Source organism: Manis pentadactyla, chromosome 12 (genome assembly GCF_030020395.1).
Source record: "Manis pentadactyla isolate mManPen7 chromosome 12, mManPen7.hap1, whole genome shotgun sequence".
Taxonomy (NCBI): Eukaryota; Metazoa; Chordata; class Mammalia; order Pholidota; family Manidae; genus Manis; species Manis pentadactyla.
In genome coordinates, this window is record NC_080030.1 from 96,729,689 (window position 1) to 96,748,801 (window position 19,113).

Sequence of the window (19,113 nt, forward strand, 5' to 3'; positions counted from 1 at the left end):
ATCTATTTATACCGTATTTTAATTTGATTCTCAAGCAGCTTCCAAAGTATTCTCAAATGTCTTTAGAGTGGAGACGTAGAACACTGTACTATTAACACAATCCCCAAATCATAAAATCATGAAGCGCTTAATGCCCTTTTTGCACTAGATTATAAAATAAGATGATAACAGAAAGGCAAATGATGTATTTCAGAATTCTATAAGTGTATGTGTATAAATTAAGTTGGTAAGATCATTGAATGCTGGCATTAACTGGTAAGTAATTAAGGAATGAAAATCATTAAATCAGAAGATAGGGAAAACACACAAGGTGAATTATCTGTTAATTCAGAATAAAGAAAATTGTAGAAAATATACGACTGGGTATAAGGCAGGGTAATTGTGATTCCTAATTGTAATCTAACCATCTTTTAACCGATTCACGCAAACCTTAAATCCTGAACTAGAGGAACATGCTTAAATTTAGGTGGTAACTGTGGCAAATTCCTATCAGCAGATAGATATAGATGTTAGCTACAGTTAACAATTAGCATATCCCCCACATACAAAATGACATGCAGATTATCTACACCCAGAAGTGAAGGTGTTTATGATTACGATAATCTGTAGGCTTCACTGGATATGGAAGTGTACTCCTGATGTCACATATAATTTAATCACAATATTTAAGAAAGAAGCCACTTTCAAGATACAGTTCCAGAATTTGGAAGGCCCCAGATCTCTTTCAGGGTCTGCCTGGTTAAAAAGACCCAAGACCCATTCAAGCACACATAATTCAGGAGGCCTGCTTGCCAGCAATAAAGGCCGAAATTGGATACTTGGTGAGATTAATTACCTAGATAGGGCTTGATAATGCAAGTCAAATGGGAATGTAATTAAAGTGCACCTTCCATGAAAATTATTCATTGCTGATGGATCAGGTGACAGATAAATCAAAAGGCATTTTAAAAAAGCCTACAGGTTAACCTGAAGCAGGTCTTTCCTCTTTATAAAACTCTGTAATTGCAGGTGTGGAATTCACCTTTGCTATCCTATCCTCCTCATGAACCATAAGACAAAAACTTAGATTGTAATGTAACCTATTAGAAACAGAAGCCAATAGAAAAACCACTAGGATCATAGTGACAAACAAAAGGTCAGCTAGACTGGAACCAGTTGGCCGGCAGCTTTCCGCAGAGAGTAACACTCTATGTTTCTTCTATAACAGGGATTGCATCCATAAAAGAACAAGTGATGAATTAATAAGTTGACTAGTCCCCAGGGCACAATTCTTACAGATGAAAGGCATGCTGGGGTAATCAAACAGAGTTATAAATTAGATGTATTGGATGGCATAAGAAGTATTTTACATCATCATTATTAAATAAAGTCTTCCTGGATGTGTTGTTAATTCTTTAGTGTCAATACATGTATTTACAGTCTAAGGACAAAAAAAAATAGTGTTTTATAACAACAGTGGAGTAATTTCAGTTACCCAGAAGGATACTAAATCTAATTTCTATGTTGAGTTCTTTTAGAAATGTTTATTATACACCTAAGAGAAGACAGATGAAACAAAATGTCCAATTAAATGATGGTTATTGGAAAATATGGCTTTATATGTTACTCACTTGCTTGTTCTAACGAATGAACACAACTTGCTTTTACAGACCTGTATAAAGAAAATGCGTAACAGTTTTTTTGTCTGCAAGAACAAACAAATGCTGAATGGGGAGATCATGTCATCTAGTTAGTGGAATACGGAATTCACAAAAAAAGTACAATCACTGTCAGAAACAAATGCATAGAAGTTGAAATACTGTTGTTCTGTGGAAATATTTAAGAAATAATATATTTATATACTATTATAAGTCCCCAAGAAATTACATAACTTTTCCAAAAATGTCCCCTTTATGTTTTATATGAACTTGAAAAAAGACAAAATCTGAGTTCAAATTCCCCTCAACAATCCATCCATCCCAATATCACATAAAAATCTTTCAAATTAAAAGACAATCAAAATAATAAAAACCTTTTTTTGCACCATGACCTATAGGCAATTTAAAAGTTCACTACAAATGTTCTAATATAATTTTAATAAAGCCATATTTCCAAAATAGTTTTAAATGAAAATAAACTTTACATAGCAGCTCTTTCCACATGGTGAAGACTTGAAGTGAGAAATTTTATAAGCAAAGCCTTCATAACATTTTAGGTATATAAATTTGATACATTGGTCCTGTTTGTGTTTGAAGTGCTATAGGTAAGCATATAAAAATCTATGTCAGAAAATTATGTTTATAGTTCTCCATTCCTAAAGGTTACTGACTAAAATTGTAAACAGGCATGAAAAACACCCAGTGCATTTTATCAGGAGACGCTGCTCTTATTTTCCCTGCAGGTTCCAGTTAGTAACTTAACCCCAACCAAACAACTATAAAGTAAATTGTTCATGATCTGTCAGATTAGCTGATGCTTGTCCAGAAAAATGGTCTGAAAAAAAAGAGTTACCAGGACACTATAATTAAGATCCATTCATCCATTTCATCCCTAGATTGAAGAAAATAATGAAACATCAAAGTAGTCAGACAGCAGTCCAAAAGAGGTCAGTTAGTAGCTTTTCAAACATAACACCAGGATTTGTTAACAGCAGGCGCACCAGAAGTGACTTACAAACCATATTAATATCTCAAGTTTGCTGAAATGGCCTCATGGTTTTCTGCTGTTTGTTTGCGTAATTTTTTAAAGATAAAAGAAATGTGATTAAAATATAAGGTAAAGGCTTAGTATTAACATACTGAAAATGGCAAGAATAAGGTTCCAAACTTTTTGGAGGTGGTTCTCCTAGTGTTTTAAAGGTGAGCACATGATAAAGGGCATGATTTCAAATGTCTGTGAGAAAGAAATGGAACTAGGAAGAGAAAGAAATATGAAAATAAAAGCATAACATAGATAGTAACTATATATATAGTATGCTTACTATATATAGTAACAGTCTTTATGCTATGTGCATAACCAATCATTTGATTTTATAGTAATCTTTCATATTAACAATGATAAACATGCTAAAGGAGGCAGTGTCATAAATGCATGGTTTATCTTTATAGAATTAACATCTTTCCTTTTATGACCTCTGTTTCTGAGATTATCAGGTTCTCAACAATGAAATTTATGTGAGGCTAAATTTGGGTTCTTGTGATGTCAGGGATGCACAAAAATAGGATGAGATGTCAGAACAAGGAGAAAACAAGGTTATGGTAATGTATTCGGAAAGAACAAAGGCAGTATTTTTTTTCAAACAAAATTCAGACTTATAATCTATCTTAAAGTCTTTACCAGTCTGATAAATGTTGTATGAAATCAGCATAAAAAGTAATCTATTACAATTCAATTCAGCCAACAGTGAGCATTTACACCACAGATGCCACAGAGCTAGGCTTTGTTTTCAACCATGACAAATATGATTATGGCATTTTCTACTCCAAGTTGTCTATCAAAATTGTTTCTCACAGCTCAAAATTGTCAAATTCAATGGGCTTTGTTTTGTCTTCATTCTATTGACCTCCTGTGACATTTGATTCTATGACCAACTGACTCAGGAAATTTCCCTCCCTTCAGTTACTATGTGACAGCGCTCCTATCTGCTTGGCCTGGCTATTCCTCTGGCTTCATAATGTTGTTCTGTTATCCTGCAGCTCCTGTCAAGGTTTTCAAAACTTCCCTTTCAAAGGTAAATTATCACAACACCTCTTCCCAAAGAAAGGCTATTAATTAACTTGCTGTCTACAGGTTCATGATTCCAAGTCTATAATATTTAACCTCTACCACTACACTAAGGTTCATTCTCTTAGGAATGTATATGTGCTCATAAAATATATGAGGATAAAAAGTAGTTATAGCTATAACTGCCTGTATACATGTCTGCATACATACATACATCAGATCACATATGGCATAACCTGATGTAACAGGGGCTAAGGCTGCTGTGTTTAAAAGGATTTGCAAGATTTGAATAAACCATACAAGTGATCTGGCTTAACTGGTATCTTTGCATTTATTATCATATATGATTGACATTATGAATACTGTGCTCAGACAATGATCTGCATCTTTCTACACACTAAAGTGATCAAATATTATTAAAAATGTGTACACTGAATACTTGATGTCAACATGCTATGGATAATTAAGAACTGTGTGCATCAAAGCTATTCTAATTGTTTTTCACAGTTCTCCTTCTCCAGTCCTTGTGTCTAAGGCAAGCAGCTACAGGACTGCATGTACATCTCTGCTCTGTACTTTGTCACAGAACATACATCATCCACTCTGCCTTCTCCCTGATTAATTTTGTTGGGTTGCAGCAATTACCTCTCCCTTTGTGAATGACCTCTTTGTAAATAGAGTGCAGGAAATTTGGATAATTTTTCCTGGGTTTTTACCTCTTACCTGATCCTTGTTTCTTGCTTATAATAGTATAAAAGTAACTGAAGTTATAAAGACAGTTGGAATTGAGACAAGCAGCAATCAGGCTTCTGCAGTAGTAATTGACAGATCTGAAAAGCAAGAACTTGCTGGTGTTTTCTCCTTTACCTTACTACTTAGATCAGTTGGTTAAAACTCTTAATGATCCTATTGGATCAATGTCTTTTCCTTGTAGTTCTAATTTACTGCACTGGTTGGTCAGTACAGATGTTTATGTGGATGGCTCTGCATCATTCCACCAGATTGCTTGTCTGAATCAAATTTGCTTCAATTCATCACCAACGAAGCAAGGAATAAAATAATCAACATTTACTCTCTCTTCACACTGGTACCAAAAACAGAACAACAACTAAATGCTTGTCAGTTTATCTCCTACCTTTCTTAAAGCTCTGTCCCTCGGCTTCTCTGGGCATAAAATGTTATGAATGGTTGAGTGTAACAGACTGCAGGGAAATGGGATGGAGGGAAAGCAAAATATGTACTTCAAATTTATGGGTCCAAGTTTTTTTTTAAGTGGGGTATAATTGACATACAACATTATATTAGTTTCATCAAATTTTTATCATCATCATCATCATTGCCAATTCACATTATGTGCACTCGTCTATATATGAATAATGTATGAAATCACCATCCATTGGCTTTTCATTCTCTGAAATGCAGCTTATTGATTTCTCACTTTAAAATGAATTTTTCCTGAAACCATGTCTGTCTTCACAATGCTATTCCTTTAATAACACTTCAGAGAAATGGTTATGATAGTTTGCTCTGCAAGAACTAAGCAAGTAACTTTTAGATCCAAACCTTTTTGTAGTATGAAACAGCACCCACTGTATCACATAACTAGTTCTGGTCAACTAAGGATAAACCAAAAATTCACTTCTTGATTCAGTTTGTATTGAAAATCTTTTACAAATGCATTAAATTGATAATCTTAGTGTAGCAATTCAACTACATTGGATATAGTTTGCTGAAATAGCCTCATGGTTTTCTGCTCTTTGTTTACATAATTTTTTAAAGGTAAAGGAAATGTGACTAAAAATATAAGGTAAAGGTTTAGTATTCACATACTGAAAATGGCAAGAATAAAGTTTCAAACTTTTCGGAACAAGAGACTGAAGTCAATATATATTGAGCCAGGTCTGTACCCTGAAAAGAATGTTGCTTATTTTACTTAAGTCCCTACTGTTAACTTGCTTTTTGTATTTTCTCTCCCTTGCTTTTTGTATTTTTGTATTTTTTTCTGTATAGAGCAGGTGGTCTAGTTTTAGCATTTCAGTTAATACAGATTTTTCTCTATCTCATTTGAACAAACTTCTTGACTTTAAAAGTAAAGTGGCTATTTCTTTATAAATAATATTTTAGTGGATGCCATTTCAATTTGTTACAATCTCCACCTGATAAAGTGACAATGGCAAAATGAAGGATCTTCAATTAAGAGCAATGCATATAATAAGAATTACTTTACATAATTGCATCATTATGGACTATTCCAGGATAACGATCCTAATGGGCAGTAATATATTTTTTGAAAAGCCTATTTAGAGGAAGCTTAAATTTAACAAGTTACAAATTTAAATCCCCAAAATATGGAGTTGTAAAAACTTTTTCACTAGAAATCCTGAAATAGCACTCACTTCTTAATCATGTAGAAATTGCTAGTTTAAAATTGCCAAGAATATGACAAACTTGCTCAAGCTTGAAAATTCAGAGACAAAACTCATAACTTATTTTGTATTGAGCATTCTGCTAGCACCAATGTAGCACTTTCTATAATTAATGTAATTTATGAGATAATGAATCGGCTCCTTTAAAAACAACTGTCTTTGGTATCAAAAGCTAAATACTATTACTGGTCTTTCGGGCACTTTCTAATGCATTGCACTAAATAAGTGTAATGTTTTTTTTGAGGGGGAGAAATTATAGGAATGCATAAAATTTCTGTAACTCCCAGTCCTTGCCCCTTGCACAAAAGTGTGTATGCCTTAGCTATCCTCATGCACATGGAAAACACTTTCTTTCGAAATAATAAGATGGAACTAAATTATCTCAGAGATGGGTATTTGATTAGTCTGCTCAGGCCGCTATAACAAAATACTATAGACTTGTGTCTTCACAGTTCCGGAAGCTGGAAATCCCACATCAAGGTCTGACGGGGTTCAGATCTGATGGGGTCTCCCTTACCGGCTTGTAGATGGCCACCTTCTTGCTGTGCACTCACACAGCCTTGCCCTGATGAATGCATATAGAAAGAGAGCAAGCTCTCTAGAGTCTATTCTTATAAGGACACTAATCTTATGTGATTAGGGCCTCAACATTTTGAACTCATTTAATCTTAAATACTTCCTGTAGGGCCTATCTCAAATGCAATCACATGGTGGGGGGAGGAGCATTTACGGCTTCCCATATGAAATTAGGGAAGGACACAATTCAGTCCATAACAGTATTATAACTGAGTTCTTGCACAAATTAAATATGTCTTCCAAGATACTTAAGAAGCATCTACAAAATAGCTGAAATCCACAAAATTCTGAGATCAAAGAACTTAAGAAAAGGTTAAAATGTATTAAACTGAAAATACGAGAAGCTACTTAAACAGCTTATACTAGGTTTCTTTCAAATGTCTACAAAGAGTCCTTCCATTCAACAGCCTACAGATCAACTTGTCACCCTTACCCCAACATAAGCATAAATAGTTCATTGCATACATTTATAAAATCAGCAAAGGCTGGATTTGACAACTCACAAAGATACTGGGACTGGAGAACACAAAGGTGGGATGAAGATTAAGGTGTGGGGATGAAAAACATAGTTTGCTTAGAAGCATTTCCCTACATATATTTTAACTGAGAAAGATTATATAATACCTATGTACTATGGTCCTATGTAGTCACAAACTACAAAAAGGAAGAAAATGTTAAAATAAGTTATGAATAGCTGGTGTCATGTACCTAAAATAGTACTCCTAAGCACTAGCAAAAAAAGATCTCAAATCTTGGTTTCAGTTCCTTCTTCTACTATATTCAATGTCATATAAGAAAATTCTGTATTTAGCATGTTTCCTAAATATGAAGAATTGTAAAGTTTTCAAAATTAAAAATTTGTATCTTAATATTTTGTAGTAAGATTACTTTGAGCTTTTGTTCTAAATCTCTTCTTAAATATCAAAGTATGGCTGAAACACATTTTAAAATTTTAAACATAGCTATAGTTTTTAGAGTAAATCACATTTTATACTTAAAATCGCTCTTCTATATTCATTGTCTAATTTATCTAAAATTATATCAAATTTGAATTAAAGTAACCCTTCATGTATGAATCTTGATAATCTTAGAAAGTCTCCTTTAACACTGCAATACAAAAATAATTTATGTATTTAATTCAACAAATGTGCTACGCATGTACCCTGGGCCCAATATGTTACAGAGGCTAGAAAATAGGACCAAAGATGTTACTGTTTGCTAGCATGGTGAAGTCTAACAAAAAAGAATTTTACAGATAATATATGAAAATGCTATAAGAAAATGCTTGCTTACCTACAGACATTTACTATAAGACCATATCACAAAAACATATAATTTATCCTAAAGTGCGACTGTAATTTTGGGATGTGAACATGCTCTGCAGGCATATGGATCTTTACAAATAAAGTGATTATCCAATGCTAAGTATTTGGTAAGTTCTAGTTGTCAGTATTAATGTCAACATGGTTTGACAACATTTCCCATAATAAAAATTTTATTATTAAATATTTTTTATTAAATTTTATTTAGATAAGATTTTATTAAAAATTGTTTTAAACATCATCCCATGCCAACATTTCCCACAGTAAAAATTTTATTAAAATAGTATCCAAAAGTCTTCCTCTTTCTATATGTTTTAGTTAGTGATAGCCACTGAAGAAAACCTGTAAATGTATCTACACATATATTTTTAAATAAATGGTGCCATAAAAATACTAAAACATTAAAGAAGTAAATTTCACCAACACAGTCTGAAACTCTTAGCTGTTAAGCAAAGCTATATATACACATACATAAATTTCTAAAATGTCATGCCCTGTGGCATAAATTAGCATGACTGAATCCTGCTCTGCCTTGCAGATATATTAGGTTTATAGAACTAGAAACACAACAGAAATAGATATGTTAATAGCTTACTCTTAAAGATATCTCCTGCAGTTGATTTTGTCTGCTGCTTAAGTATGTATATGCATGTTTTAACATCAAAACGATTTCTACAAAATGTTTCTGTTTTTGTTCTTGTTGTTTTGCATTTATATCTTGCTTTACTTTACAGAGACTACTGCACTTAATATTACTCAATACAGATAGCAAATGCTCTCAAACAAGAAAATATATTTTAACATCATGTTCCCTTAAAATATAAATCAAGCTTACAAATTCTTAAGAAATATCAAGATACACAAACTTAAATGGAATTAAGTTATTTTGCTTAGAAGACACATTACTTGATGACCTATCATTTTAAATCATTGGAAAGAGATGAATCTGAGTTAATTTATGAGAAAAACAGTCCCAATTGAGTCACATTAATAAATGTGAGTGAAGAGATTTCTGACAAATACAGGAAATGGCTTTTGGTACAACAAAATTGTTGGTAAGTGAAAGAAAATAGTGTTTTTTGAGAAAGATTCTATAAGACACCCATGTAGGAATTTAAAATGTCTCCTCACCCTAATAGCAGATTTGCTGACACTTTCTCATATTTTCAGAATATGTCTTTGGCATACTTTTTTTCACAGGAATCAAGGTTAAGATGGATAATTTTTTATCAAACTACTATATATAATACATCAAATGTTCTGTGGAAGGTACACGAAAGTTTAGAACTTGAACCAGGGTCAGTTATGCCATCTACCTATTCAAAAACATCCAGGTACACCCCATTGTACCATCCCCCATCGGCTTATCAGAAAAGTCCGTTATCCTAAAAATAAGTCTCCCGTCAGTCCTTTCCACAAATCTTTATGCATCCAGCTCATATCACTATTCTCTAGACATGCTCTGAACTTTGCCGCTCTTACTCTTCTGCAAGATTCAACTACCTGTAACGGATGCTGCGACGGACTGCCTACAATCCCCTTGGTGAAGGACTGAAGAACTTATTTGCCCAGCTGCTGAGACAGCTGCTACAAAGCAGACCTCAGTTCCCTGCCCCACTTCAGAATTTCCTTGTCTGAAAAAATGACACCTGGCTCCTTCCAACGGAAGCGTGAAGCCGATGTCTGCACAACAAAGAAGTATGAAAGTCTGCCAATCACTCTTCAACTCCAGGCAAGCTGACAGTGACTTACACTTGAAGAGCTCCCTGCAGAGCTGGCTGAGGATGCGGAGGAGACCGCATCAGAGCTCAGCTTCTCCTCTGCTCAGCCTGGCGCCCCTTGCTTCTGGTGCCAGTGGTGCCAATCTCAAGTGCATGCCCTAATACAACTCCTGTACACCGCCCTGCATCCAAGTGTCTGCTTCCTGGGGAGCCCAACTTTGGGAAATTATATCCTCTTTTAAAAGGTTATACTTTTCAGCATTCATTCCGTCCCAGTGCTTTCTAGGGCATTCTAAGAGTCTTCAATCCCATTAAAAATTACAGTATCTATACACATATTATTCAGCAATCAATAACTTACAATCAACAGTGCTGGCACAGTGTGCAGTTTATGTTGTACTAAGACTTTGTCCATTTAATTCTGGACATAAGAAGGGCTCTTAGGGGTCTTCTGTCCGAAATTTCTCCATTACTCAGAAGGATTGCATGAATCCGAAGTGACTCAACTTTGACACTCTTTGCATGTAGATATTAATAAAAAAAAATTAGGAACACAGTTAAGTGTTCAATAACTAGTAATTCTTATTATGACTTCTATTCTCATACTTGTTATACTATGAGACATTCTTTTTATTCTGATAAATACACTGGCATCATGCTAAAAGCTCAATTTTTATAATATGAGGAGTCAAGCAGCATGAAACAATTCAGGAGATAATTCAATTTGAAAGAGAGGAGGTAACTTGTCCAAAATTAAGTCATTATGTCATCACGTATCAAATCCTATGCCTTTTCTATTCTTGTATCCATGTTTTCGCTTTTGTAAAATCATTTAGTTTTTGTGTATGACTAGTTGCACATTTGCTACACACCTAGTAAACAGAAAGAACTGTGGTAGATGTTAAAGACACAGATTAATGTAATATAATCACTGAGCTAAAGAGTAATTAATTGCTAAGTCCCTCAATTCTATTTGGGGGAAAGACCACATATTATAATGTTGTATTGTCTTTTTCCTAGCAAAGTTAAGATTTGTCTAATTGTTTAAATGAATCCAGAGTGAATGGAGGTAATACAGAAAAGAGACGGTACTTTTAGGGTGACCTGTCTTTATTATCTTCCATACTTCTGCAGACCATTTTCTGTGTTAATGCACTCGGTTCGTGGAAGGAACGGTTTGGCAATTACAATGTTTTAATAAGGAGGTCCTCTTGAGGGCCTAAGATATGGCTTACTTGTCCTCCTAGCAAACCATATCTATTCGGAAGTTGTAGATTAGCTGGCCTCTGTTTCTGTGAGGGCTTCCCTTTTCTCTCCAGATAGAATGGATCATTCCTTCTTTGGGGTTTCTATATTTTGTAATGTTGTTCTACAGTGTGCATCACATTATAGCCAAGTGCTCTATCATCAGTTGTGTAACTAAATATGTATCTGCTACAGTACAACCTCCATTCTTTACCTTCCTTCCTATCCTCAGCTTCCCCCAGAATGCTTAATACACACTATTCAGTACATTGGCTGAGTTAATATTTTAAAAGTAGCATTAAATAGTAAGCTCATTACCATTTATTGTTATTAATTAGACCAGATTTGAGTAAGAAAGCCTTCCAATGTAAGGAAGAATGAGGATCATAATGCCATAAATCAAATGCATATGCCTTCCCATTCATTTATATATTTTCTAAATATCTCCAATGTACTTAATTTTGATCCGTGTAACTTCAACCTTAGTAGGTCAATATCATTCCTACCCACATAATAAGCAACAAAAATAATGTATTTCAGCCAGCTTGTATAAATTATATGTTCCTGGTAAGTAAATACAAAACTTATCTAAGTATGAGAATCACATTATGCGTCTCTTACTTATCTTAAAGCTAATTATGGTTTAAACAAGAACCTCAGTCTTAAGATAACTTGTGACTAGATAATAGTCACATTTTATACAGGCCAAAATCAATTTCTCCCTCCTCCGATGCTATAATGCATTATTACCCATTCTGAGTCCTCCATTATTTCCCCTCTATAATGCAATAGATAAAGATTTTAATGTGTTCTGCCTTGACATGTTCACAGAGTTTCGTAAAAAGAGGAGTAATCAGTATTCATTTTACGTGCTACTCTCTGTAATAACATTTTTAGGACAATAAAGAGTTTTAAAGTTTTCTCTAACATAGTCTCATTTAACAGGATAGTATAGGAAAGTAGATATTATTTTATTCCCATTTTATTCATGTAGAACTTTAGTGACCCACCCAAGCACACATATCTCGTAAGCGGCAGAGCAATGGCTGGAGCACAGGTCTTTTGACACCAATAATCCTACCCCAACCCTGAGCCAAAGACAAGGGGTCCTCACTGTACTTCCATTTCCACGAACACTGGTGTGGGGGATCTTTAGCTCCAGACTGCAAGCTTAATAGGAAAGGAACCGCAAAGCACACGTACTGCCTTTCAAACACTGGCTGATTATTTTCCATCCTTACTCTTTATTCTTGCACAGACACATGCAGATGCTCTTCATAAATCTTTCATACTAGGCATCAGTGGATTGCTGGCGAAGGAGACAAGTGACCAGAGATATGGAATTAAATTCATTATTAAATGATTGCAGCAAAAACTGTGGGAGGTGATGCTTCCTGCTTAATAGAGAATGAGAATTTCAAGGATCACTGCAGGTATCCACAGATCATCACCAACACCGACAAAGTTACAAATCATTCCCTCTTCAGAAAAAGCAAAAATATTGGTGATGGGAGAGAGGTGAGAGGAGTGAGCATACAAATTCAACAGAATAAACATATTCTAAATTTCTTCTGTTAAAGAAGAAATGTAAACTTTAAAAATTACTAAAGCTTGCTGCCTGACTTGAGTACATTTCTTTTTTAAAGGAGAAAAGAGCTAATTGTAAATTCCCGGGTTTTTAGCATTTGAGATGTAGTGGAAACTAGGCAATTGTGAATTAAGTTTTTAACATAAAGGACAAGCCTTGTTTGTTTTTAACTTTATTATATGTATTCTTTTGAAAAATTGTAATAGTTTTATTGAGGTATAATTTACATAGAATAAAGTTTGCTCTTTTTAAGTACACAATTCAATATCTTTTAGTATATTCGCAGAGTGATGTATATCCTTCACAATCCAATTTTTTTCACATTTAAATTGCCTCCTTGCCCAAAACATACAAACCTACTTTTCTCTTATCCAGAGGACAATCAATGCCCAAAGCCATACTACCTAATTATTGTGAGCTATTTGGTTTAAGAATTTATGGAAAATTGGGGACCTCTGCATAGTATTAACTTGAAAAACCAAACAGACATTTAAAGAGCAAGAAAACAGATCCCCAAGTAGTCTACTTGGCAAATTCTATTTGCGGTATCAATTCAACAACATTGGTTTGTATTAATAAATAAATAAAATTGTCCTTTCTTATATGTGATATTAGCAGGAATAAAGCAGTTATTCTAGCTCAGTAGACCTTAGTGTTTCTATTTATGGTTGCAAAGATAGTTCTAGTCTCACAATCATGAACCTAAAATGTTTCAAACCAAACTTGCTGCAAAGTTATACTGACAAGTTTCAGTATAAAGCAACGCGAGAAAATATCTACTGACAACAGCATGTTAAAATAGACGCCAGAAAGATATGGGTAAATAAAATAAAACAATCAAAATACCGGTTAAATTAGTTATTTCTTATGTCCAATTTTTCTTTAAAAGTTTCTTTGTTGTTTTATATCCAGACTTTTGCTTTTACATGGGAGATATGATTTGAAATGGCCATTTAAATAAACATCAAAATGAAACAATTAAATTAAATTAAATTGTTTTAATTAAAAACAATTAAATTAAGAAATTAAATTAATCTATGCACAGTTTCCATCCTAAAGATATAAACAGGTAACATTTTGTTAAAATTGGCACATAAATGAAGAGTAGGTTAATCCATATCCAGAAACTTGGGATAATACTGGTTTCTGACAGCCAGCCAAAGTTCAAGAAGATCTTGTTATGAGCTTATTATTATGCTCATGCAACTCAGTACTCGAATGCGAGTCCAATTTTGTTAAGGATGCTGAATCCGCTACATCTGTTAGATAGCATCCATCTTCCTTCAGCGTAAATTGTTTCAAAAGGTACAGAAAGCTGTCAATTTCTGAAACTGCCTCAGTAATAAGATTTTTCTGAAGGTTAATTAATCTCCAGTTTCTGAAACTTCCTTCCCAATATGTATTTTCCAATGCATATTTACCATGAGTGGGGCATTTCGAATGCCAGTAAGATACTAAGTGAAACTGCTTTTAGACTAAGCTACAAGTTCACAATAATCATGTTTATTATATTTCTCAATTAATTTCTTTTGAAATCCTCATGTGATCTCCCAAGTCTTTATTCCAATATTATGGATGCTAATATGACCACAAATCTGTTGAAAAACTTAACAGTCCCCCATGCAAATTTTAATGCAGACTTGTGATAAATTACCAATATTATATTCTATGTTGTAAAAAATTAGTTAACATTACGTGAAACAATACAGCCAACTCTGTCATCATTCTTAGTTATCACATAGATTTTGATCATGAGCACCTACCACACAGAAGGGTTAAAAAGCAAAGCAATAGCCTACATATCATTTTGTCCACTTATTTTCACTCTCCTCCTGCAGATATTTTAGCGAAGTTGCTTGTCTCAGAGCAATCTTAACTGGTCTACAATTTATCCCCTTTTATTTCTCCTTGCCAGATCTCTGGAGGAGATGTTAATGAGTCTAGTAATGGCTTAACAGGCAACAGGAGAAATAACAAGGAAAAGTTAAAGGTGTGAATAATCAACAAGCTGGAGGAACCGAGTTCTCTGTAGTCAAGTTAACCAAATATTCAAGCGAGACACTGCACTTATGTAGTCACATTATTCATTCAGTGAAGATGAATGGAAAAACATACCTGCTTGGCCAGTGGTGATACTGACAGCCGCAAAGAGCCTCTGGGATCGGCTTAAGTCAGAAACTCCATTTACGGCTTCAACTTCAAAAGTATAATTAGCGTGGGCTAGCAGGTCCATGACAGTGACATAGTTATCCTCTAATCCAGTCTGCTGGGGCATGTATCCAATGTTACTCCCACAGGGAACACATTCACCCTGCTCCCAACTGCACCGTTTACACAATATTCTGTAGGTCACATCGTTTCTTCCCCCATTGTCCGCAGGAGGACTCCACTCCAAACTTACTGTGGTTTGGTTGATGTTGAAAATGAGGTTCTGTGGTGCGGATGGAGGCCCTTTGGGAACCAAAAATAAACAAATAAACAAAAACAGAAAAAAACAAACCATAAAAGGAAGGAAAGGATCGGCATGGGACATTAAGCTAGTGGCTCAATTACCATACAGAAAACTAGTTGAAATGCTTTCTTTCACATAAACATTTCATTACCTTTCCTAGAGAAGCCATATATAAGCCTCCTTGAATTCACTTGGCAAGAGGCTTTATTTATTTTCCATTTAATATGTCAAAATGAAAACAGGATAACAACTGCCTTTGTACTTTTGCCACAATCTTTAGCTATTTTTCTTCCAAGCAATTAAAAGAGAACAGTTAATGCACCTAAAACACCAGTTATGCGGTTGTTTAAAAATAGTTTCCCTTTAAACTGTGTAGCAGAGAATACATCTATTCATGCTTAATGTGCTCGAGAATGATTTATAGTAATGTCTGGGATTGGCTTTGGATTTGGGTCTCTCAAACATTCATTAATTGAAGCACCAAGATGTGAGATTTGCTCTACTTAGCGGTGGAATTTTAATTCAGAAACCATTACTTTTTTATCACATCTCATACCCAGGTAAGACTCATATAACTTTTACATTTTATTCATGATTCCTATGAGATGCATGAGAAAAATATTATTAAAATGCATCTTGATATTGCAGACATGAAAACTACACTGAAGATGAATCTGTTCACTGCAAGTTACTCTTTGGCCACACTGGCTGATGGGATATGTTAAAATATTTAGTAATAATTAAGAATATATTCACAAATTCATGCCTACCTCAATGATGTCACAACAGTACAAAAAGTGGAAGGTCTCTCAATGTCCTTCCTTACTTTACTATTATAAACTTACTTGTGCACGCAACATACGGTGGGTCAGATGGAGCCCTATAATACCCATCCTCACATTCACATCTTGAGGAGCCTTCTTTATCAGAAAAACTGTGAGTTGGACAGCGAGAGCACTGAAGGTCTTGAGAGGAAGATTTGTAGAACCCACGGCCACAGGCTGGGTATGCAAAAGAAAGTGAAAATAGGAATATGAGAGCAAATAGACCCTTTTTGAATTTTAGTTATACTTAGCAGACACTAAACTATGAAACCAGACTCATGAAAAAAACAAGCTCTCCATGGTAAAATTTTGTTTCAGTGTATACCAATAAACCAATTTTATATAATACTACATTTTAATACACAATACTAAAAACCAAATGGTGTTGCAGACTGGCACCTCTAGTTGGTATCAGTCAAAACTATAGAGCCCCAAACTGAAAACAAGCATAATTTACTTGGACAAAAATCTAAGAATATTTAATTCAGGGTGGCTTTGATTTCAGTGCAATTAACTTGTTTGTTGATCAGCATTAATACAGTTCAAAATTGTTTCTTTAATCTGGTAGAGCTGAAAATTAATTTTTGTGTGCTAATTCAGTTCACACTGAAAAATATTAAAATAACTTCAATTACCTGACTAGAGATAAAAATGATGTAAAAAATTTCACCTGAAAATGATAGAAGTGCATTTCCACAAATTTTCAGGCAACTTCAAGATATAACTTCAACCAATTTAAGTTATAAGGCATGCTGTTTCCACTAAGAGCACTTCTCTGTCACTAAAATGAAATCCTATGAACAGGAGAAAACTATTCCACCATTAGGAAGGTGAAAGCCACCAACGGTAAATAGATGATTCCTGTTTCTTCTCTGCTGAGAGGTTAAGGGTACAGTAAACACACTAATATAGGAAGTGCCCTGAGCAATGAATAGGCATATACAGAGACCTCCTAGTGCAGTTAATCTTACTCACTTAGATCTTATTTGTTATTAACTGAAGTAATCTCAAGCCATTTACTATCACTGGGCATTTTCTATAATGATCTTCAATCAAAAGTTACCCAGTTAAATTATTATTTCAACATTTTTTTTACTAATTGATGGTATTATATATTGAATATGTTAAATAAATTCAGTTAACTCTTCACATTAATTAAACAAGTATGTATTTGTTTTAGTGACCTTCAAATTTAATAGAAATTAATACAGCATGTATTTTAAAGGATCAGTGAATATTTAACATAAATGCGATTACAACCTTCATTGCATTTAAGTTTATTTAATATTCTCAACTTGTGCATCACTCAAGAACTTTATCACATTTTCACTCTTGGATGGAAAAAACAAGCCTATATCATAGAGATGGTATATTCTCCAGGAAGTTGAGTCATTCTCTACTTTTATTCACATACTGACTATTTAAAGCATAATTCTGGTAAAATTGAGAGCTCAAAATCATCTTTTGAACTTCAAGATAATAAGCCTGTTCTATATGAACAAGATTGGGATTTGGGAAATTTAGAAATTTAATTTAAGCGTGTGTTACAGTCCAATAGATAAGTGATAGACGTGTAAACAGAACTACAACCATTTTTTTGTAAATATGTGACCCACTAACTATTCTCAGAAGCCTGCCATCAGTTGGCTTCTCAATTCGTACACAGGGCAGCACTCACTGACATACTAGGCAAAGGAGGGAAATGCTTCCTCACCCTGTTCTCAGTAGCAATTACTACAAATCCAAGCCACAGAGAAAACAAGATTGATTACAAAATAATGTAACAACTGTAACACTTTAAAATGTTTCTAAAGATATAATCTTGCTACATAAAAGAATGGTTAACTGGTGGCACGAAGGATTTAGCAAGGACTCCTCAGGATAGAAATTCCTTTAAGTAATCACTGTATTTTGCTCTATTATTAGCTGTAATTCACTGATCAGATATGGCATCCATAAAAATAAAGAAGGCAATGCTTTACTCATAAACTGTGGCTTGATAACATTAAGGCCCAGAAAATTAAAAAAGAAAAAGATAGAGAAGAGACAGAGTGACAGAAAGAAGAGGTGTATGCTGACAGCATTGAAGATATTACATGTAATTTATTGACTATTTTTCAGGGAGAGGTTAGGGTACAGGGAGGTGGGGGAACACATTGGTAACATGATCTAACATCTACTAGGTAAAAACTTCCAGAATTAGCAGGCAACAGATTAGCAAGTGAAATCCCTCAGAATTCTCATTCTCCCATTGCAAAGACTTATTCCCATTTTTCTCACAAGTAAGGAGGTACATTTCTTGCTCAACTTACATGATTTGTAGAATATATATGGTACCTAATGTGGAGAAATTTAAAATCCTTATAACTCAACTTTCAAATGACATTAAATTCTGTTACCACTTTAACAGATGGAAAAACAGATTTGAAGCAAAAGTAACCCGAGTTCTTCAAATAATTCTGTTTGTCTTGGTCAAAACAGGATTGAGAACACAGGACAACTGATACTCAACCATATGCCATTTCACCAGCCTTGACTGCTGAATGATCCAGAGTTTGGCTTTGATTCAGCATGTATCCAAGGCTTTAGCAACCCTAAAAATTAACTTTCAATGGGTCCCTATTGTCTTTTGTTATATCCTTTTACTAATTGGAGTATATTATTTTAATTTAGAAAACTATGAAATAATATCCTAGCATGCCTTACAAAAGAGATATTAAATAGGTGTTCTCAATTTCACTATGAATTTTGGCACCAAAGATGCCTGTGAAATTATGGAGTACATGTATGGCTATCATTCAATAGATAATGATAGAGGCAATACTGGAAAAATGTGGTCATAAAAGTCTTTAACATTTTTTCTTTGAAGTAATATTCTGTTTCAGTTCAGTTAATTTTGAAAATAATGCATTGTCGCAAGACAGTTTCCACTTAACCTCTAAGGAGACTATTAATGTAGAGTTATTAAAAATAAGTGCAAAGTCTTTGGAGCTACGGTGTTAAGAGTAAAGCCAAGAACAGGCGAAGACATAAGCTGTGTATCTTAGGATAATAGTGAGCAATAGGGTGGTTAAAAGTTTGGGAAGGAAGTAACAGATGCTATTAAAATTAAGATTTTAGGTGACATACCTATATGAAATAGATTGAGTAAAATACTCAGGGAGAGAAACTGGGGTGAAGTGGCTTATCTGTGAGTCAATCACAGAAGGAAAAACTGCAAATGAACTCCCCCACTGCTACCAAAAAGGTTCCATGGA

The 19,113-nt window shown here is 34.2% G+C and overlaps 1 protein-coding gene across 7 annotated transcripts in view; it reads right to left on the bottom strand.

Annotated features, from left to right (window-relative positions):
* The window catches only part of EPHA7 (EPH receptor A7), a 160,613-nt gene that overhangs the window by 82,312 nt on the left and 59,188 nt on the right, over positions 1 to 19,113 (bottom strand). For all 7 annotated transcript variants that reach the window (XM_036890415.2, XM_036890414.2, XM_036890413.2 and 4 more), the window contains exons 4-5: positions 15,878 to 16,033; positions 14,696 to 15,031 (exon numbers count right to left, since the gene is read on the bottom strand). In XM_036890415.2, the coding sequence (XP_036746310.1) occupies positions 14,696 to 15,031; positions 15,878 to 16,033 (492 nt within the window). The remainder of the gene's footprint in view (positions 1 to 14,695; positions 15,032 to 15,877; positions 16,034 to 19,113) is intronic.